This window comes from Planococcus citri, chromosome 1 (genome assembly GCF_950023065.1).
Source record: "Planococcus citri chromosome 1, ihPlaCitr1.1, whole genome shotgun sequence".
NCBI classification, from domain to species: domain Eukaryota; kingdom Metazoa; phylum Arthropoda; class Insecta; order Hemiptera; family Pseudococcidae; genus Planococcus; species Planococcus citri.
Genome location: NC_088677.1, coordinates 36,510,881 through 36,534,404, shown reverse-complemented (window position 1 = coordinate 36,534,404; position 23,524 = coordinate 36,510,881). Strand labels below are relative to the sequence as shown.

The window sequence follows — 23,524 nt, the reverse complement described above, 5'->3', positions numbered from 1 at the left end:
CGTTCGGTCAATCGAATCGATAATCTCATTGTTTTAATTCAAACAAACATACCAAAATGTTTAAGGTTAGTACGCTGGATTTTCCTCTTTTTTCGGTGTTTTCGTGCTGGTACTCGCAAAATATTATGGTGAATTGTGATGTGGTGTTGGTGGTGATATTTTTTAATTGTCGAGTGAACAGACATCATTTTCATTCGTATATTTTTTTTTCATTTCATTTAACAATTTTTACATTTTTCCAAGTGTGTGGATGTACATGTTGGTTTAATTTTATGCAAATGATTACTCGTGAATGGGTAGGTACGTAGTGATAATTTTATTGCAAATGCTCGTGAGGATGAGTCAGTAAATTCAGACAGCAAAGGATACGTTTGAAAGTAGGCAATTTTCTGAGTAAAGTATTTTCAATATTCGATTATCGATACATTTTAATCACATCACTAGTCATATTTTTTAAAAATCAAATATGGAAATTGAATCCTAATTAAGTTAGAAAGATGAAATATTTATATTATGCTCGTTTATGAGACTTTCTGAAAATCTGATGGTTCTAGACCGGCTTTAAAATTTTAAACAGGCAACTTTAAAGCAAAAAATTGCAATTTTCAAAAAGAAATTCCGTTTACAAATTTGATTCATTTTTTAAAAATAAGGTGTTCAATAGATGCGAAATTCTCTCTACATGCTTTCGATTGATAAGGTTTTAAAGCCAGTAAGTGTGATCTATGGCTTGCTAAAATTAAGTAGATATGTAGTTTTTCAATTCAAATTCAGTACAAAAAAATGCATCCGCAAAAATAGGCAGATGGAAAAACCAAATAAACGAAATTTAGTAGTAACAAAACTAACACATCCAGGTCATTAAAACGAAAAAGAATATCACGCAGTCTTAATTTTACAGTTCGATTAATTAAAATATTTAAAAATAGATTGATAGTTCAAGACTAAAGTCTCGAAATTTATTACACACAAGATCGTATAAATACGCAGGTACGAAAAAAAACTTCCATATGTATGAGTTAAATGACACGTAAATCAGAATCTCACACATGCAATAAAAATCAGTCATTTTGTAATTTTATATCTTCTCACTCTTCTTTTTCCTAAATAAAAAATAAAAATAAAAACTTGAAGTAATGGTGTTTTTATTTTTAAAACGCCAAATAAGAAAAAGCGGTTCAATAAATACCACCATTAAAAATCTTATTACAAAGTAAGTGCGAATTACAATTTTGCGTGGGACGATCTACTGCAAAATTTTCTTCCAACTAGTACAAATGCATCTGCTTACATTAAAATTGAAAGAATTGAAAACTTTTATGAATCATGACTTTTACACTGCTTGAAAAATGTCAAATATTGATCTAAAACGTGGCCTTTAAGATTGTTCCCATAAATTCGGATAAAAATTACGAAGTGGAGCTTCTGAAAGCTAAAAACGGCTAAGAGCAAATGACATACCCTTCCAACCCTCAATCAAATTTCACTGTTGGAAAATTTTTTAAATTGCGAGTTTTTACTTTTCAATAAATTTTTGTTTCTTTTAGAAAAATAAACATTTTTCTCGATGAATTATACAATTTTGACACTCTGAAATCATAATTTACTTACTTACTTACTTCAAACTCTTCATTTTTCCAGCCCTTCAGAAAATCGGAGCTCAGGAAAATGCTTCCCTTTTCTCCCTTTCCCCTCTCCCGAGTACCCAAAATACTTAGTTAGGTTCATTCAAAACTTGAGCATCAAAATTATGACTTCTTCACAACGGTGTGATCTATTGGTTATTGCATAAATTGAATTGCCAAATGCTTTTCACGTAGGTATTTTTAATCAAAATCGAGACATTTAGAGGGCTACGAGTATTTATACTGATGCATCCATATCATGCAGTGGAGATGAAATGCACATCCCCAATTTGTTTTCAAACTGATCGAGGGTTATTTTGTAATGAAGTCGTCAATCGAACACACCTAAGCAGGCAAATCTTGAGCTGCGGCAACATTATACCTATGTATTACAATTTAATCTATATAATTGATCTGATTTCTCGAGGGAATGTTTGAAATCTGGTATAAAGTTCGAGTTCGCGTGTAAAATGTAAAACAAATAACAAATTAATTCGTATCAGTATACATATTAATTATTCAATTACGAAGTTAACGCCAATAGTGATACAGTTAGCAGTATGATTATATGCGAGAGGGCACAGAACAAGAAATAAAACAAGGGGAAATTAAAGGCATAACGATAGCCGGCCATAAATATTAATGAAAACCTATCGCCATGCCAATGTATTGAAAAAGGCATGAACAAGTGAAAATGGTAGGTACATAGTTGTAATTGACCAATGTGTGTGCGTGTGTATTGAGGGGATAATTAAGTTGAAACGTTAATTAAACACTATTTAACAGGAATATGAGATGAAAAGAGACACCACTGGAGAAGGCAGATATAATATAGGTACTGGTAACTGTTTCATAAAATATACATGTCACTTTGAAATTGACATTAGTTTCTTCACAAAAGGTAATACATAAAACTCGACAGAACTTGTTCTCTCACTCCAGCATACATATATATACGAGAGTAATTCACGAGTACGTATTTAACTGGAGCAATAACAGGTACTTGAGAATGCATTTTCAATCTCGATCGTGCGTCTTTTTATTACCTAACAAAACGTACAACACTTGATAATGCTTAACTGGTTAGTGGTTTAAATTGCGGATGATTGTGGCGCGCGGATTTAAATGCAACAGGATTGGTTTACTCATTTTCATACAGCACGTGGTGCAATTGCCCGACAATAATAAATTTCTGCGTGTATGCAAAAAACGCTTGTCAGATGAGCAGCAGAGATAAAACTTGCTTTAGCAGCACATCAACGACATATTGGTTTTTTTCCTCGCTGTTTTCTTTACTTACCTGGATAATTTTTTGTGTTACAGGAACTAGCTATTTTACTTTGTCTAACAAGATTCGCATACTTGGCACCTTCTCCTTACCAGTATAATGCTTTTACAACTGTATCATCAACGCCACCACCTGGTTATGTTATAAAGCAAAATCTCAATGGGGACTCAGCCAAATTCAACATTGGTTATAAGATAGATCCTCCCAGCAACAAAGTGAAAAAAGAATACAGCAATAGCGAATACCTATTCCCACCTGACAGCAGCAAACGTCCTCAAACATTCACTCCAGATTTCAGCTATGAAGATTACTCATCGACTCCAGGCACGAGCCTGCTATCATTTCCATACCCTGGTCAACTGAAACCCAGCTCTCTACCAGCGAATTTCCTCTCAACACCCAAGCAATTTCCACCCACTGCCTCTAGTAAAATTTTTGTCCACGGACATCATGACAAACCTCATGTAATCCACGATCTTGTCGGTCATGTTATCACAGATGTAGCTGGACATAAGCTCAAACATTATGGTGAAGCGCTGGAGAGCGGTGCCCTGACTGAACCTATCATTCACAAGTTATCATTTGCCAAAGCTGCGTTACTCCAGTTACTCGCCATCATAGGTCCACTCTCAGCCATCAAAACGATCCATGTGGTAGCCAAAGCTTCTGATCCGCATCACCACGAACCTGAACATTTTGAAGGTGTTCCTCCTCCAGGAGCTTTTAGTGAACACATTGATCCATTCCCTCCAGCACCCCATCCGCATTACTCGTCTACTTTGTCCGGTATTCTTTTCAATTTTATAGCTCAATTGTCAAAATTCAATACTGAAGCTAAATTACACTTGATTCCTAATCTGTTGAAAATCATCAGCTCTTCATCTTCGTCATCAGCTCACGCTTCAGCTCATCATTAACCGTTCTAATTCACTGGTGTAACTTCTTATACCAATTTCTTCTTATCCACCTTTACATCTTTATCATTTTCAATCACTCAACATCTCAGAGATAATTTAATGTAATTCTAGTCTTCGTACATATCACAATCACAAGAAACATTATGAGATGCATAAGTATTCATTGTTGTTGTTATTTTATTTTGGATTTTATTTTTCCACTTTCTTTTTGTACATTGATTCTCTTCTTCTCTAAATTATTCATTATGCCATCTGTAATGGAAAATGCCATCATTTTGATTGTGAATTATATGAAAAATCACGAGGGTTGAAAATCAAACGATTTTTATTTATGTTCTTGCCTGCTTGTTTTTTTTTCTTCACCAAGAATGTGCAAAAAAGATTTTCCTTTTTTTCTTTTCACAAATTATGCTACTCAATTATTATTTTGAACAGGTAGATATTTTTTGATGAAATTTGGAGGCAACATTCTTCAGACCTTTGAGAAGGCCTTGTGATAGTTTATCTTGGATTTGGTCTCGGTATTGATAAATTACAGCACTATCTGTAAAGTGAGTTTTTAAACAAATTTCGTTTGGGATGGTATTTTTGAAAACTCACTTTACAGATAGTGCTGTAATTTATCAACACCGAGACCAAATCCAAGATAAACCATCACAAGGTCTTCTCAAAGGTCTGAAGAATATTGTCTCCAAATTTCATCAAAAAAATATTGACTGGTTCAAAATATAGAACGAAATTACACTTACCTACTTATTGACTGCCCCTCCTAATTACACTTTAATTTTTTATGCTAATATTTTCACTTTTTGTTAACTAATACTTGATGTATTGAAATTAAGAATACGATGTGATACATTTTTCAAATAAATTTCTACTTGTACTAGTTATTCTTTTTAGGTACCTACTACGTATAATTCACCAGCACCATTTATTAAGAATTAAAATTAAAAAAAAAAAGAACGAATATCAAGAAATAATTAATAACAGCTTGTGTGAAAAAAAAAACAATGCCCTCAAAAAGAAATCAATGTGACCAAAAAAAGATGAACCTCAACCCTACCTAGAATCTACTACCTACCTAATCAATGAGCCGAATAATTTCATCTTTGACTTGAAATGAAAAATAATGAAGAAATGGAAGATTTACCAACGTCTAAAAATGACTGAAAAATTCACTTCACCTGAATTTTAAAAGAAGAGATAGAGTTATGTAGAAACTAAAACGTGTATATTGGAAAAATTGCATCATTTCACCCACTAAAAATTTCAAATTCGCATTTCTGGGGTCCTAAATAGAGAAGAAAAACTGTTCATCTTCGAAATTCCAGATCTTGGAAATATATTGAACGATAATTAATTTGTATTTCAAAATGAAAATCCAGACCAACCTAATTTAACATCAGATCAATGAACATATATTTTTCAGTCAAGAAAAAGTAGGCGGTTTTTTTATAAACCAAAATTATTTATAACCTCTGAAATGAACTAATCGAAAACAATGCATGAAAATTATTCACGCTCACGTAAGTACACAGGTAGGTAAGTTAATGAGTAGCAGGTATTAGGCATGTGAAATTGTAATCGAGGATTAAAATGATTCAATTTTTTAAACATACAAAAATACCTACTCAGCATTGAATGTCAACATTTTGTTAATTTTTTTTTAAAGAAAAAAATATAAACTTTTTATAGATCTAAAATAATTACCTAATTGAAAAAAAGCAACATACTTAATACGTGGAGTCTTTACCACTCTAAAAGAGAAAAACTGTAGCTCAGCATACCAAAAATAAATTCTAAATTGATTGAAAACTATACAATATGTTTAGCTATGAATTATGCAGCAACATGAAGATATCATCATTGAAATTGAAGCATCACAAATTGATCAAATATCTTAAAATATTAGGTAATAATTAAAATTCACAGAACAAATTTTTTCACCTATTTCAAGAAATCACATTTATGAAGTTACCCTCGAAGTCAACAAATTTCAACTTTCAAAAATTTTGAGTGACTCACAGAAAAATCACTTTTTTTAAAAAATTTGATTGCTTATAAGTACTTTAATGTTAGAGAAGGTTTGCTTCGTGAATTTTTTTTGCTCGTCTCAAAAAGTTACACCAGAAATTGTGATCAAAAATTGAGAATTTTACAAAATCAGAGATACCGTTCTTTCAATTTCGAGAATAAACACGTTTCGGAGAAATCGAATATTGGGTGTAGGTTACCCCTCCAAAAACACTGCAGGCGAAGTATCGTTTGGATAGGCGAGGGAGGCGGTGAGGGACGTTTCTGAACCTTCCCCGTTAGCGATATGTTTGGGAAGAGAGGTTAATAAAATTGCCTAACTCACATAATAAGGCACTTACGCTACAATCAATTATTGTTGGATTTTTGGTAGTAGCCTAGTTATGCTTTCGCCCTGCAACAACAATCCACGACCTGTAATTAGAGTTGCCAGAGTTAATGATCTGTCATTCGATCAGGCAAATTTTCACTTTCAAATTGGCTATGACCTTTTTTAAAACGATACATAATCTAGATTCTCAATTAACGGGCAAATAAACCTGTGATAAAGTGTTTATTCATTAATTTTGAATATTTGAAAAGTATACATAGAATCTTCAACTTTTTTCAAATTGGCTACCATTTACTCGAATGATGATGTTTTGTTGATGTTGAGAAAAAAAAACAAATAAAATTTTTTCGTCAATTTGAACATTGGAATTAGTATTCATTTACTACAACCTCCAATACCTCCATCCACCTTTACAGAACTGGTTCAATTTTTTTAAAAAAAGGAATAATCAATCATAATGAGATGAATAATAAAAATTCATTCTGTATAAAAGAACATAGAAACTTTTACAGCTCACAGGAAAAAATTTCTAAATTTTTTATTTTTTCTACCAGAGGTAAAATTTTAAGGTACGGAATAATAATCTCTCAAATTTTTTAAAATTACAAAATCACACCCTAGCCTAATCCTTCATTGCTAATTTATTCCGAAAGTCATATGTAGTCAAGTATTTCCTTCCTCTTTTTCGAAGTCTCGTTAGTTTGATGCCCAAAATAATGCAGAATGTTACGTTTTGAAGCTCGAAAATAGTGCTCAAGAATGTGAATATCTCCAAAATCTCTTTTGAAAATTTTAAACAAAAGTTAAAAGTTGAACTATTTTTTAAAAAGCTCAGCTTTCAGAAGGATAAAAAAACTCTCAAAGCCTCATTAAAAAAATTGAAAAATACAGCAAATACATGTTTTTAAGGTTTACAATTGACTATGGTTTTTGTTTGAGGATCCCAAAACCTTAGGAGAGAGAGGAGGAGGCGTGAAGAGCTCTCCAAAGTTTTGGGTAAATTTTAAAAAAATAGTAGCTAGGGTAATATATTGTTTGTTGCGTTTTCGGTAACGCCAGGTTCAAAACCGATTCATTATTGGGATACAACTTACCCCTTTCCAATGATTTCCCGAATTGGATAGGTACCTACTATTGAAGTTCAAAAACTGTAAAAAATTTGTGTGACATATTTTCAGATATGTTTTGTGCACTCCGTGGGTGCTGAGCTCAAATTTACATACACTTTTTAAATAGGTACAGCCATTTAAAAAAATAAATATAAAAACCTTCAAAGAGTGATGAAAAATTTCAGTTTCACCAAAGGGACATTTGTGCTGCAGGGCTTTTAAAAAAAATCATTTAAAGGAAATTTTGAGCCATTTTGAGACCACTTATCTTTTTCTTAAGATCTTGGAATGTTTTGTGCCTAGGAGAATTAGAGCAAAATGAATTGCAAAGATTTCACAAACATGGAAAAAATCATATTGGGAATCTATAGAAATGAAATTTTTTTCAATAGGTACCAAATCGAATTTGAAAATATAAGTGTATTTTGCAAGAGCATAAAACATTAAAATAATCACTCGATTACTTTTAAAATGTAATCTTAACCTTGATAATTTCGGAAATATGGAAGCATACAGAACATTCCGAAATACAAACCAGGCCATTAGAATCGTTTCGATAACCAATCTCGTTTTGTATTATGCAAATGTTCGCATCTGGCACGCGAACATTAAAAGAGAAAAACTTGATGAAAATGATTTTCGGCCGAATTGGTTATTTGTATTAATTACGCCACTGTCGGTCCAAATTACCTTTCAATTAATTCGCCATGATTAATATTCGCCGGTTACTCGAGTTACAGCAGGTATTTCATGAAAACCTTTCGCAGCAGAGGCTCTGTTATATAACACAAAAACCGACGAATTTTTGAGCCAAAATTATCACGCATTCAAGTTGAACGAACCACGGTGGCATGTGCGCGATATTTTCCAACTTGATGGTGTTTTTGTTAATATGATTCGAAATCAGGTGAGTTGAAATTATTTATTGTAGCTACGTAGTAGGTACGTACCTAGATAGTAGGTATTGCCTTTTTTTGCCCTTCGTACACTTAGAAGTACATATGAGCATGTAGATATTCCGAAGATATGTATCGATGAAAGATTGTCTATGCCTGATATCTGTATGTACACCGCATAGGTAGTAAAAAATTTACACGCACGTGAAATACCCTCGGGCATAGTTGACTCGAGTAGAACGCCCTCGCTACCATATTGTTTTCGTGCCACCTTTCGAGATAAACGCGTAATTCTCATCCAGTTTAGGAGACTTGTTCAGTCGAACATACAAATTGAACCGCGTTATCTAGTACTTAGTACGAAATCGCACACAATTAAAGGAAATCCATAAAACAGATACCTAATTATAATTATAAAATATAAGACAAAAAGAACACAACGTTGGAATGAAGTTATTACAAAATATTAACTCAGTTTTACAACAATGAAATCATTCTCAACCGTAGATATCTCCAACGTGATTTTTTCGTTTGTTTAACATTACCCAGAATTCCTTTTCAATTAGCGAAAAAAAAAAAATTCTCGCGAATAACTCATTTTGGTCATGAAATTTTCAAACAACATTCGATCTTTTCCTGGTCTCATAGGTTGGTTTAAAAATAGGTATACTTTGATGACACTAGAATATTATTTTCTCCGTTTTCATTCTCATTAATTAACCCATGGAATAATACGATACCGATCGCGGTAATGTTGAACAGGTTTCACCAATTCAGCTCATATCGCTACTGGTGGCGATACCGATGGTATTTAGTGTCTTAGCTAACGCCTATGTACAACACCAAGACAACTATTATGACCAAGAAAACCACCACCCTGGATCACATGAAAACGCCATCGAAGATCATCACACTCCAGCCGCCTACAGTTATCAATATCAAGTACACAGTCCTCACACCGGCGATTATAAAACGCAACACGAGGAACGAATCGGAGATACAGTTCGAGGTAGTTATAGTCTAATGGAACCAGATGGCTGGATAAGGATCGTAGAATATACCGCAGATCCACTGCACGGATTTAATGCTGTAGTCAAAAGAGAACCACCGAATGCAGCGAATTTACCATCGCAACAACCTTTACCACAAGTTATCGAACCAAAGCCTATAACAAAACCGCCAGCGATTCCTCGGCCTACGCCGATCAAAGCACCTAAACCAGTCCACTTGAAATATCCTCCAAAATTATTCCACAAAGCTCCCCAGCCGATTTATTATCAAACTACCCCAACCCCTAAATCGAGGTATGCCCCGAATAAGTATTCGTTTTTCCGTTTTCACGGATGGCCATTTAATATGTTCTAAGTCATGGTCGAATGTAAGTATCCTATAGCTATTGAAATTAATTTTCAAACAACGACTGTCAAACGTATTCGCGTCAAATTGCATTGATTTTTTTTCGAATGTGGAAGTATAACTGCATCATTCATGTCCTATTATCATTGTCTATTATTTAATCATCTTTTTTATATTGATATTAGAATAATATTTTTACACTCTAAAATCGAAATTGTGAATAAATCGATTTCTTTTTCAAATATGTTTCGTTGATTATTTTATTACTTTTAAAAAACAGGTAAAGTAAGAACGAATTTTAAAAAAAAATCATTTTTGATTAGGAAAGGGCAAAAAAATTGCTTCTGATCACTTCGCTCCCCCTTTCTCCCCAAACTAACATTTATGTACTTGAATCACTGTTTTATTATTTTTTCAAAAATATTCTGAAATACATAGACATAAAAAAAGTCGATATTCTAAAAATGTTTGTAACATTTTATCAACAATATTAATCACTTTTGATCACTGAATTTCTCGAAAACAAATTAATAGGTACCCTTAACAACGAAAGTATCTCAACCGACAGAAACATTTTTGAATCGAATAAGGAAAACGCGAAACAGGATCCAAAAAGAGGCTGTGAGCCAAAATTACAAGCTGAAATACATATCTATTTCAATTATCTGATGATTAAAAAAAAATTAAAGTATAAAAATCTGAAATCCGGTTAATACCTAATTTTAAAATAACCAAATCGAATTATAATCATGCCAAAAATGAATTAGGTGAGTACAAATTTGCCAAAATTCAAAAAATGAGATTCAGGATATGTTTTCCCTGTTGCAGCATATTTGGATGTATTTCTGATTTTTTTTCGCTTTGCTCAACAATTCCTTCAAGTTTTTTATTTATTTCACAAACTCGGATATTAGGTAAAACAAAATTTTTTAACAGAGCCACTCTAAAAAATTCGAAAAAAATGTCAACAGATCGGAGCGAATAGAAAAGTAAAAATGCAGTTTTCGTAAGTTTTCCAATTCAGGATGAAACAAGAAATAAATAAGTATAGATTGGAGCAGGCAAGAAAAACTCCTTTTGGAAGCATCAATGTTTCCCAGGTGTTGGACATTTTTAACATTATTTTAAGATTCGTTATTATTTATTGCCAGATTTTTTTCCTGTTTTAGCTTTTTTGTAAAAGCATTTTTAGAAATCCAACTGACCTTTATCGATCGGAGGGCCATACTATCATAGCTCAATACATAACAAATTATGCATGTACGTACCCACATATTTTTAAAAAATATGGCAAAGAAACCGCCTGGTGTAGATATTTAAGAACTTCTTGAAGCTTACTCAGTCGGCTACTATTAAAATCTTACCTGAAACAAAAAGATTACAAGTTCATTAGAGACAGATTATAGACACAATAAAGTACGAAAGGTCATATTTGGTGGTAAAATCATGAATATCTACATAACTTGAAATAACTGTAGCAACGTCACCGATGCTTTCTTAGGTATTTCATTTTATCATTCATTTTATCAAATAGTATTAATTTATAAAAATAAACAAAAAATGTATACCAATCATTATAACATCACGTCGTAAATATCCAAAGAAAGGTATTCCAACACATCATGCTGTATACACTCTTAATTAAGGCTTTTCAAAATCACCCATATAAAAAACGCAGGTAGGTACCTAATATTGCACGAAAGTAAACCAACCCCATACTCACAGGTATCCAAAGTACACATACACTTTGATTAGCAATAATTCTTTCAGCACGAATACACTTACGACTACAATATTGCCTTCGTATCGCTAATACGTCGATTAACAAAAATATCAACTCATAGTTAACCAAACGCCTACAGCCATTAAAGAGAAGAAAAAAATGCTTAATGTTGTCAATAGCTTTGACACTTTTCTATCTGCAATATTGCAAAACGTAGCCAAAAATGAATAACAAAAGTTTTAACGATCGGGCATCGATTGCTTAATTTTTTTAATCATATGTTATTACAACATAGCGCCGTCGACGTCAGTCCGTAAACGTAACAGGTCACTAGGTAAGTTCAAAAAATTCAAGGGGAAAATGTCATTAACTTTTGAAATAAAAAAAACAATCGTTAACGATGGATGATTCGTACAGAATGTGTATTTGAATAACGCGTCTCGTCAGTCGGGTCGCAATTCAATACTTATGTCATTTCAATATACTCGTACTTACCTACACTATGTAATTTCTGTCTTATACGGATGATTCAAAAAATAGGACAAACATCTTCAAAGTATTTACATTGAAGATAGAGCTACTATTTCCAAGCGTTCGTTAATTTTTTTTAATTGACGTAAAAAAATCCATAATGTTTTCTCGAACAAGCCGGTAATGTGAAATTCCGACACAGATACCATCATGCATTAAAAATTAAGCACGCGTGACCAATAAAGCACATATTATTACGATTATCTCATCGGTAGTTGAAAAGTTACAATTTACGAAAATGCTCGCGGTACGGTTTTGAAGTCTGCGAGGAGAGCGCAAAAGGGAGGGGAAAACCAACAACAAAATTTTGTGAATTTTCAACGCAATAAGTTCAATTATTACTTTGAATTGAGAGAACCTAAAACACTTTTTTTTCAAAATAAGTATCAATAAAAAGAAATGGTTTTTGAAAAAATTAAAGTTTATGAAAAAATGTTAATCATAGACAAAAGGTGTCAGCACCTCCTCGCTTCACTCAGACTGCTGGTTTGGATGGATATGTAATAATTTCAACCGGTAGTAATTGAGCCTTTCAACAATTTCTAGAAAAGGGTAAAAATGTCAAAAATTCGGTTATTGAGGTAAGTACATGTATTTTTTATCATTTCTCAGATTTTAGATTTGAAGATGAAATGCTATGTAGAATAGAATATGTACCTTCACTTTTTCCCTTGGATTTGAAATCATCAAAATAGAAATCTGTTCTTCCTTATACGTATACCTACCTACGGTTCTAGGAGCATACTCGATGAGTGCTTTCCAGCAGAATTCTAAAAAAAAATCCAGCTCAAAAGTGAACTTCTTTTGCGTACAGTTTCAAGTACCAATACCTAAGAAAACTACCTCTCGAAAAGTTACCTTGAAAATCAGCAAAATCCATAGATTCATGTATCACTAATGATTAAAAACTTATCATAAAAAATAATAAATTAAAAAATTAAGAAAAATATTTAATTTTTTTTTGAACAATAAATAAAGCTCATTTTGAAATACAAAATCTTCAAGCTCAATATTCATAACCAGTTTCTGTAATAATTCCGTTTTCTGAAGGGGGGGGGGGGGGTTCGAGAAACGTCTAACACTTTACCATCACACTTTCTATCTGCATAGAGCACATCAAAAATACTTTGAACAAGTTTTGGAAGTCGAACTTTGAATCTTTCAATTTTTATCAAAAATTCATCATTTATTTTCAAGTTCGACAAAATTCCAAATACTTACATATTTTTAATTTTTTTTTAAACATGCGCTGATATTGTTTTTTGAAACTTGAGTGTATGAGTCAGAACGTTGATTTACGGAATCTGGTTCTATTCAAATGAAAAAAAAAGTCGTAGCAGTCTGCCGCTACGTAAGAGCCAAATTTTTGTGCCAGAAACATTGAGTGCTCTTGAACTACTCGCACCCTCGCTTCGCTCCTGTGCTTCGGCTGTATTTGGGGGGACGTTGCCCCCCCTGCACCCCCTTGGGCTTCGCCCAATTACCTCCTGCTAATGTCTTTTTCTCGTGTTCTGCGCTTCGCTTGAACTACTCGCACCCTCGCTTCGCTCCTGTGCTTCGCCTGTGTTGGGGTACACCCCCCTTGGGCTTTGCCCAATTACGTCCTACGAACATCTTTTTTTCATGTTCTGCGCTTCTCTTGAGCTACTCGCACCCTCGCTTCGCTCCTGTGCTTCGCCTACCTTTGGGGGGACAAGAGCTTCACCCAAATTACTCCTTCCGCAATTTCTTTCTTATGTTAGCGGGGGGACTCTGTCCCCCCTGCACCCCCTTGGGCTTCGCCCAACTCCCTCCTTCCGCGATTTCTTTCTTATGTTAGCGGGGGGGACTCTGTCCCCCCTGCACCCCCCTTGGGCTTCGCCCAGCTCCCTCCTTCCGCTGTTTCCTTCCTATATTCGCGGGGGGACTCCGTCTCCCTTGCACCCCCCTCGGGCTTCGCCCAACTCTCTTCTTCCTCCTTCAAAAAATATGGTAACAAACCTGTCTTGACTCTGAAACAGGTCAAATGGGGGTGGAAGATTGAAACTGGCAAAAGGCACTTCGGGTACATCCTCCAACTGTACTGTGAAAATTTAAGCCCTCTAGGTCAATTTGGAGGGGCTATAGGCTTTCCTAAACATCAAAAAAACACGTTTGACCCTAGAAAGAGGTCAAATAAGGTTGGAAGGTTGAAACCTGCAAAAGGCACTTCCGATACATCCCCCCAATGTACTGTGAAAATTTGGACCCTCTAGGTCAATTTGGAGGGACTGTAGGTTTGGCTAAACATCGAAATTTTCAAAAAACACGTAAAAAGGATGAAAAAATCCACTTTTTTGACCCTGGAGAGGGGTCAAATGGGGTTGGAAGGTTGAAACCTGCAAAAGGCACTTCGGGTACACCCTCCCAATATACTGTGAAAATTTGGACCCTCTAGGTCAATTTGGAGGGGCTGTAGGTCTAGCTAAACGTCAAAAAACACGCAAAAATCCACTTTTTTGACCCTGGAGAGGGGTCAAAGGGGGTTGGAAGGTTGAAACCTGCAAAAGGCACTTCGGGTACACCCTCCCAATGTACTGTGAAAATTTGGACCCTCTAGGTTAATTTGGAGGGGCTGTAGGCTTGGCTAAATGTCAAAATTTTCAAAAAACACATAAAATCGATGAAAAAATCCACTTTTTTGACCCTGGAGAGGGGTCAAATGGGGTTGGAAGGTTGAAACCGGCAAAAGGCACTTCGGGTACACCCTCCCAATGTACTGTGAAAATTTGGACCCTCTAGGTCAATTTGGAGGGGCTGTAGGTCTGGCTAAACGTAAAAAAACACGCAAAAATCCACTTTTTTGACCTTGGAGAGGGGTCAAATGGGGTTGGTAGGTTGAATCCTGCAAAAAGCATTCAAGGGGCATCCTCTTATTGTATGCTGAAAATTTGGACTCCCTAGCTCAATTTTAGGGGTGAGAGGGTCAAAAATAGGGGTAAAATGTGGTTTTTCCCAACTAAAATGGAGTGGGGATGACCTAGGAAGCTGAAATTTGGATATGTTCATCACAATGGAGGTACTGACCTATGGTATGATTTTGGACCTTTTTCGTTCATTTGGGGCCTTTTTATGCCCCTCCAAAAAAATGACCTTTCTGTAATTTTCAACTTTGACCCTTGAAACTTCGGGGGTCAATTCTAGGTCCTAAATGAACCCCATTTCCCAAGTTTGACCTTATTTGATCAATTAGAACAGGTTCCAGGTCATAAAATGTAAAAATTCAAGTTTTGGTGAAACTTATATCTATATAAATATATATCTATATATATATATAAAAACTGACACACCGGGAATCGTCTAGTTTGAGCTCAAAACATCGAGAACTATCAAAATTTTTGACCCCCGACCTTTTTATCCAAAGTTGGGCCTACCGCAATAGCCATCATTTTTTACAAAAATTTGGCTAAAAATCACACGAATTTCTGAATGTTTTTTGAAGTACCTACTTCCAAAATTTTCAAAAAATCTTCAATTTTTCATGGTTCAAGTTAAGTATAGATATTTTTTGAATTTATGTTTCCTAGGACATCCCTCATTTTTAGAAGAACATTTTTCGGGGGATAATTTTTGTCATTAGATTAATATTCTCATATACTTGATCAATCAGGGACCACGTTTTTTCATGAGCTTTCATACGAGTATTTTTCAAATACCTACCCACGTTTTTGATATTTTGGGTGTTCTGAAAAAAATACTTGTGAAAGCTGGAGTTTTCAGGGGGGGGGCGCATTTCGATTTTTTTACAATATAATAAAATACTAAAGAAGGTGTATCCAGTAGAATGCCTCCAAACCTCCAACCTGCTTTCAGTGCTTTCCCTTCAGTCCTAACAGATTTATTTTTTCATTGGGTCATTAAATGGGCTGTTTAGCTACATAGCGGTGGTTTCATTTTTCTTCGGAACTCATGCAATGATTGCTTAAAATAGATCATAGGAATATCCGAAAATGTGCGAAAATTTTCAATCAAGTACTCAAATTTTCTAGCAAAAATGATTTTTTATAAAATTTTCCCTCATTCTAAAATATCTTACAATTTGATCCCTTGGGCATTGATTGAAAACTTCTTCCAACATCGATCACAATTTTCACGTTCTATAACGATCGATAGTTAGTTACTAATGAACAATCGATAATTTGTACACCTTCCCAGAGGGCATTCACGGTCAAGCTCGTCTCTATGTGCTAGACAAGGCATTATGATCGTCATCGAATCGGTACAATTGCGAGCCCCGCCATCGCATTTCTTGGTGTTAAAGCCCTCGTAATATTAATTCGCGTCAGTGAAAGGCCTCCCTTTCCCCACTGTAAGGTACACATTGCGCAACTTAATCTTTCAAAGCGTTCTCAATCAGTATTTGGTATAAAAAGTATGACCGACAATTATCTCACTCATATCAATCTCTGTGCAGGGTGGTTAAGCAGTGTGTTCTTAAAGTTCCTAATTTATTAAATAGAAAAAATATGTACCAGGTAAGCGACTTGCATTCGTTATTATGTGATCGTTATTTTAAGTCGAGTTGTCGCGCAGTAGCTCTAGTTATTCGTCGAATGTACCTAACCTACGTTTTATTTTCATAACATTAAATTCGCGATTCGTTTAACCCGGCGAATAAGTTACTTATTAGTATGATAATTGCCAAAGTAGTTTGTCGATTTCAGTGCAATGCAGGTTTGGAACGCTAAACATGATTTTTTTTCTCAGTAATATTTAATCTTGGTTCTAACTTTGTTTTTTGTTAATTTTTGAGTTTTATATAAATTTCGAAAAATATGATGAACTATGTGAGCCTGCGTTTGTTTATTTCACATATTTTCAGAAAAATTTGGCTTGATATTATGCTAAAACAATGTTTTCAAAAATGATAACAGTTCATCAATTCAAAATTTCAGTTTTACGATAGCCAAATTGAATAGGAACATGTACTATGACTTATCGACTGCTCCGAATCATGGTTTTAGAATTTGAATTTAGCATTAGTTTAAGCTAGACCTAGTCAATTTTAATGCCTTTTGCACTCGGTGCTTCATTCTTTGATCTTACCAGTCGATCAAAACTGTGAGCAACTCTTTAGAATAACTTAGGCTGCGGACACGACATGAGCGTTGAGCGTTAGCGAGAGCGTTGGCGAAAAATTAAAAAACGTAATCTTAACGTTAGACGGTTTTGACAAGAATATTTCTGAGCGATGACACTCAGCGCTCAGAAATATCAAACAATTTTGATATTTGAGCTACAACGAGAGCGTCAAACGAGTTTTGAAAATTTGAAAACGCTCACGCTCATGTCATGTCCGTACCCTAAATCTTTTCTAGTTTTTCACCAAGGTCATTTTGGTGCAAAATTTACAACTAGGTAGGTATACATTTCTTGAACTTCTATTACACGGAATAGACCAGCGATGTGCAACCTGTTTCTTCTCCAACCCCTCACAAAACATGAGTCTTTTTTTCAACTTTTCAAAACATAGGCAGGACTGGGTTTCAAATTCCATCTGATTTCCTCAACATATAAAATGATGAATTGAAATACCAGGCATCATTTCAAGACAGTTAGAACTATGCACATAAGGTCTGATTTCAAATTTTGGAACAAAAGGAGTCGTACAATTATTTCTTAGCCCTCAAATGGGTTTCGAGATTCTACAGCATTCTCCAAATGTTTACTTCCGGAAGTTCAAAGGAGAAGGAAGAAAACTCGATTGACTTTTGGTACATCATTGCAAACTCAAACCTTCTCCCAATTTTTCGATCTATCTGCAGCCAAAAAAAAATGTGCAAAGGCTCGCTAAAAAGTTAAATAATTATTTTAATTGGAACCTAATCAACTACTTCTGATAATTTGTCGCTTCTTGAAATCTTCTACAGCAACAACATTAAATCGGATAATTATATCGTCATAAAAAATAGTTAGGTATCTATACATTTTATTTCACGCTAAAATACGAAAACGACGAACGACTACACACGCGTGTGAAACATTACATCAACATTTTATGATTTTATATCGAAGATATACGAGTAGGTATTAATTTTCTTAGTTAACAAGAATATAAAAAATCCATTCCAGTATGAACTTCTCGTTGAACTCAAATCTGTCGACTTGTGAAATTTATTAACATTCGTATTAAAATTACATAAATATCATCACTTGTCACGTTTAATGTTTTTTTTTTCAAAGTTATATCTCTCATATGTACATTTGTATAAAATGTCTCAACAGCGTATTCAACTTACATATTACAGTGCATGTACTTGGGTTAATTTCAAAACATACTACTAAAGCTTGAATAGATATATGCAATTTTTATGCCCATAAATTTGTCGTAGATGCTCACAAATCATCAAATCAAACGTACCCAGGGGATTATAGCCAAATCACGACATACCAGTATTGAAATTGCAACTACTCGAAAGACAAATATTTGCTTAAATTCGCCACGACTATTGACTCGCATCAATTTATGTCGTCATATGCACTTTTTTTTCAAAACAAACAGACCAACGACCTGAAAATGAGCTTCTCTTTCCGTTCAAAACTATGTCACGGGAATAACATTCTCAACATACAGCCTGCATGCAAAAATGGAAATATTTTTAAAAGCAAAATTCAAAAATATTCAAATAATTACAATCGCAAGCGAACAATTTTAATTCTTTCGAAGAAGTTCAAGGACACAAGATAAATTGAAAATCAAAGCTCCAGGATCGCCGAAAATGGTAAAATTTGTACTTGCGAAGGAATCGATATTAGTTTCAGGACTAATTTTCATTATTTTTGCTGAAAAAATACACCTAAAAAACAGTTTGCTGATAATCGTAATTTTTAAATTTCAAAAAACTCGTCAAAAAAAGAAAAATCAATTCAGGCGCTTAAAATTTTGGTTACCTACAGGTAGGGATTTCAAAACATATTGTTTTGGTTTTATTGTATAAGGCATATTCCGCAAAAATTGGCAAAAATAAATCGATCCCTATCAATTTTTAAACATTTTTAAGTAATTGATTTAAACGTGACCAAAAATAATTATCGACGAATCAATTTCAATCAGACGGCAATACAAAAATCATTTTTTAACGAAAAAAAATCATTAAATTTTTTTTTTGAATTCATTTCTTTTACCTAAATATTGCAAATTCTTAATATTTTCTCCTCGTTTACGCTAAAAAATCTCATTACTCAAACAGACGAATAATCGACTATGCTTGAAAAAATCATCATCAATCGACCAACTTACTGGGACTTTCCAACTGAGGAGAAGAATGAGGCTCCTAGCTGAAGGCAAAAAACTAAAAAATCGTGCAATTTTGGGTTTGCTTTCGAGATACTTCTTCTTTGTTCTCTCCTCATCCCCACTCTTACACCCTCCTCTCCCAAAAGATAATTTTTAAAAGTTTTCCTAAAACCCCTTCAGATATGAATACTGCAATTCACCTCCTAAAAATGAACGAAATTAACCGTTTCCATCAGTAGGTATTTCTAAACACGATTGGTACGAATCTCAGAATAAAATTTCAATTCTAAGTAAATATTTGAAAATGAAACCAAAACTGCCCCAAAATTATTGAAAATGTCTTTAATGATAACTTATCTTTTTTTATTCGTTTACATGAACTAAAAATTTGAAGTGAAATGAAATCTAAAGTGTGTTGAGCTCAATTTCAGCTTTAGACAGAACTAAAAATCCAGAACAGTTTTAAACTCAAAATTTCCCACAGCAAATCAATGGTCCATTTTTCCAAATTGCATCCGAAATATTTGAAAAATCACTTCTACTGTCTAAATATATTATAATCATTTTCCAATCTTCCCTCCACCTTACTCTCTGACAAAGGATCTACGCTGCCGCAACCTCTAGTAATTTTTTCAGCGAATTAAAGTATAAAATGAAACGTATATAGGCATTAATATTTTTTTGGCATAAAGTCATTTTTTGAAAGTACTGCTATGACCACCCTGTTTGAAATTATTTTCATCTCGTCATAATCTTACTCTTCTATTACGATCATCCCAACTAAAATATTTAAATTTTCTTTACAGACACTAAATACTCTGCTTTTATGCGCAACCGTCGCTTCGGCGGTCTACGCTCCGGCCACGTACGTCGCTCCAGCACCAGCCTACATATCTCCAAAAATCGCCACAGTTCCTGCATACGCTCACAGTTATGCCCCAGCTGCGTACGCCGCTCCGGTAAAATACGCTCCGGTCGCTTACGCCGCTCCTAAAGCAGTCGCTTACGATACCGACTACGATCCGAACCCTTCGTACAGTTATGCTTATGATATCCAAGACCATCTAACTGGAGACTCTAAAAGCCAACACGAAAGTCGACAAGGAGATGTTGTACAAGGAAGCTACAGCTTGATCGAACCCGATGGCTCGAAAAGAACCGTAGAATACACCGCAGATCCTCATAATGGTTTCAACGCCGTCGTACACAAGGAACCCGGTACCTATGCACCTGCCAAAGCCTACGCTCCGGCTCCAGTCGTCAAATACGCTCCAGCCAAATATGCCGTAGCTCATCCCAAATACGCAGCTCCAGTTCTGGCCTATGCTCCGGCTCCAGCACCACTCGTTTCTTACGCTCATTAATTGGCTGACACTTCACACCTTCGTGTACCTCTCTAAATGTTCTCTCGATGTATCTATTTTTCCCAAATGTCTCGTATTATTTTAGGTTATAATTTTTTGTACTGATTTCTACTCCTTTTTTTTCAATCTATTTTCTTCGTTTATTATTTTTTTGTACGATGTATTCAATTTAAAAAAAAAAAAAGAAAAAATGTACCAACATTACGGTGTACTGTTCTTTTCATCTTTTTGGTTCATTTTCCAAGTAACACCTGCTGCTAATTGTACCATATTATATTCGTAAGTATCAATGCTGAAAATTCTCAACGACACGTGATTATTTTACAAAATCATCTTCATCTCTTAGAAGCTGGACACAAAACGTATTTCTTTGAAATTCCAACCGGTTAAATAAGATCGCGAATTAAAATAACAGCTCGCGGCTAGGAAAATAAATGAACCTTTATACAATGAGAGAAGCGTAATAATCATTTTACAATATTCGCGATTCCCCTCGAGTGTGTACTGGGAATGCATAGCGTATAGCGATCATCACGAATGTAATTTATTATCACTAACAAAAGAGGTACTCAGCCGTCAACGATGTCTATTTCAATTACGCCTGTATAGTTACAAGCTCATGGCATACACTCGAGCCAACGTACTTCTCTTTAATACGCTAATTATTCCAAAAAGCTTCGAACATCAGAGTCAGACCAAGTCTTCAAAAGTAACTATACCTATAGGCAGACGAGACTCGAAAACATCTCCCTACCAAACGTACATACAAACTCACGTAGAGCAGAGCTGACTTCTTTTAGAACTTAATTACTTCAGACTGCAGACATAGTAACACATTAACACTATTAACCTGCGACAAATTCATCTTCATAACGACTCTATCTGCATGATTTTTCCCATTAATGAAAAGAATATACCTAAGCCTATTTACAAACTTCGCGTCTACATGACTCTTCCCACATCTTTATTTTTTCTCTCGTTGACTCACAAAGCTCAAATGCGAAAGAAATTGTGCATGTCGCATAAACGGCTGCTTTGAAAAATCAGGTCAAACATGTTAGTTCCATGTTTGGATACGTGCGATATTCACTTGCTCTTTCATGTAACTTGTAATGTTATGTAATACAGATGAAACAAAAGGCAACTCTGTATCCTTTCTGAACGGAATAATGAAAAAAAGTTCAAAAACCAGGTAATCTTTGCAGTAAAAAAGCTAACTTAGTCATTGCCAGTATAGGTTAAGGTCTGACGATAAAAATCCCATAACACGTTCAGGTACAGGTACAGGTACACAAGATGCATTTAATACATACCTACATATAATATCGATATTCCAGGTTCACTTATAGATATGACATGTATGTGAGAAGAACATGCAACATGGTACCCATAAGACGAATGGTTCACTACTTGACATTGGTTAGTTTTTTTTTAAAAATAAATTTATCTTGTAGCAAAAAATATTTACAAGTACGAGTATTTGAGATTTTGAAATATGTTAACGAGCAAAACGGATCAGTAAATGATGGATTAGTATAGCTTCAAAACTATGTAGGCTTAGTAAAGATCGATCATGATAAATAATATCCATCAAAAATTCATTTAAAAAAAATTCAAACATTCTGATTTTATAAGGAAGGTTATATTCGACTCATCTGGCTTCCATAATATGCACAAAATTTTAATTTATGAAGAGCGCATATGGGCCCCTCCTCTTCCTCTTCAATTCAATTTCAACAGTTACCATGCAAGAGTATCTTGAAATTGAAACAACAAAAAACATCTTTCTAGCTCATTTTAACCTTCTGGTTGTGATATTTAATCATTTTGAATCGTTCTGGAGCCACCAGCCAGTTGATAATATTTTTCAATTTTTTGAATTTACAGGGTATACTTACTATAACAGAATTTTTTAAGCAAAAATCATTATACTTTTTTTAAAACATTTTCACTATCATTTAAAATTTCCAAACAATTTCTATCCCCTCCCACAATTTTTCCCAAATTTTTTTGTGTTATTCAGAGAACATCACCTTTGAACATTGATGTGCCATTTTTCAATTTCAAATCAACCACGAACAGCAAACGAAGCGAGAGCAAAAGCTTTCCAAAATTTTTTCTTTGGACAGCAGTTTTTTTGTCATTTTTGAACAAGGAAAGGAAAATGACCTCAGCGAAGTGAGGGAGAGTGTTTTTGAATGTTTTCTGATTGAAAACTTGAATAGCATTATTTTTTATGCGAGAAGTCGATTTTGTTAGTAGGGACATTTTTCAAATTTTAGAAGTAATTTTACAATAATTTCAAAAAAGAAACGTTGGCCAAGCCGAAGCGAGAGCAAAAGCTCTCGAATATTCATACTTCAAAAAACTATTCAAGATCATAATATGTACTTTTTGATGTGAAAAGTTCATTTTTTCAGCTCCAAAACTTTTCAAATTGGAACAATGATTTCATAAAATTTTAAATTCTGGAATAGAAAAAAGAAAAAAAAATTGACGGAGCAAAGCGAGGCAGAAGCTATGGAAAATAACGATGTTATTTTCACGAGAAAAAATAGTTTTTTAACTGTCTTTGGTATTTTTGGAAATTAAGTTTGCTCGGGAAAAAGCCTTTGAAAATGCACAAGTCAAGTAGTAAAGAAGTAAAGGGTTTTAGACCTATTCAAAGTTGAAATTACCTATATAAATTTATGTATTTCCAAATTTTCATACTTTTTAGTCAAAACTGCCAAACATTACCTACTTTTATTGCCCTAATTCAGCTATAAAACTACGCAGTCGAAGAGAAATGTGAGTGGTGGTCAAGAAATTTAAAACTTATAAGAAATAAATACTTGACATTTTTTTTTAATTGTAGAAAATGGAGAAAAAAAATTGAAAATGAGAGAACATAAACAGGGAATTATATTGCACATGCGGATTGCGGAGTAACAATGTTATATTTTTAAAAATTCCACCTCTCTACTTTCATATGTGTAAACCTTCAATATAGAACAGAAATATGTAGAAAAGCACAACAACAAGATGTTCAATTCTGATTTCTTTGAAATTCCAACTCCAAAACATATCTTTTAAAATTGCAATAATGTCTTCTT

General features: G+C 34.2%; 4 protein-coding genes across 5 annotated transcripts in view; 3 read left to right on the top strand and 1 right to left on the bottom strand.

Annotated features, from left to right (window-relative positions):
• The window catches only part of LOC135831712 (neurobeachin-like protein 1), a 134,129-nt gene that overhangs the window by 61,471 nt on the left and 49,134 nt on the right, over positions 1–23,524 (bottom strand). The gene's annotated exons all lie outside the window — the stretch shown is intronic.
• LOC135831722 (uncharacterized) lies at positions 6–4,718 on the top strand. The gene is made up of 2 exons (XM_065344421.1): positions 6–65; positions 2,949–4,718. Exons 1-2 carry the CDS (start codon positions 57–59, stop codon positions 3,828–3,830), a joined length of 891 nt encoding a protein of 296 aa, XP_065200493.1. The 5' UTR covers positions 6–56; the 3' UTR covers positions 3,831–4,718.
• LOC135831724 (pupal cuticle protein Edg-84A-like) lies at positions 8,112–9,792 on the top strand. The gene is made up of 2 exons (XM_065344423.1): positions 8,112–8,211; positions 8,963–9,792. Exons 1-2 carry the CDS (start codon positions 8,197–8,199, stop codon positions 9,563–9,565), a joined length of 618 nt encoding a protein of 205 aa, XP_065200495.1. The 5' UTR covers positions 8,112–8,196; the 3' UTR covers positions 9,566–9,792.
• On the top strand, positions 16,193–20,630 carry LOC135831727 (larval cuticle protein A2B-like). The gene is made up of 2 exons (XM_065344426.1): positions 16,193–16,303; positions 19,872–20,630. The coding sequence occupies exons 1-2, from the start codon at positions 16,295–16,297 to the stop codon at positions 20,427–20,429; spliced, it is 567 nt and encodes a 188-aa protein (XP_065200498.1). The 5' UTR covers positions 16,193–16,294; the 3' UTR covers positions 20,430–20,630.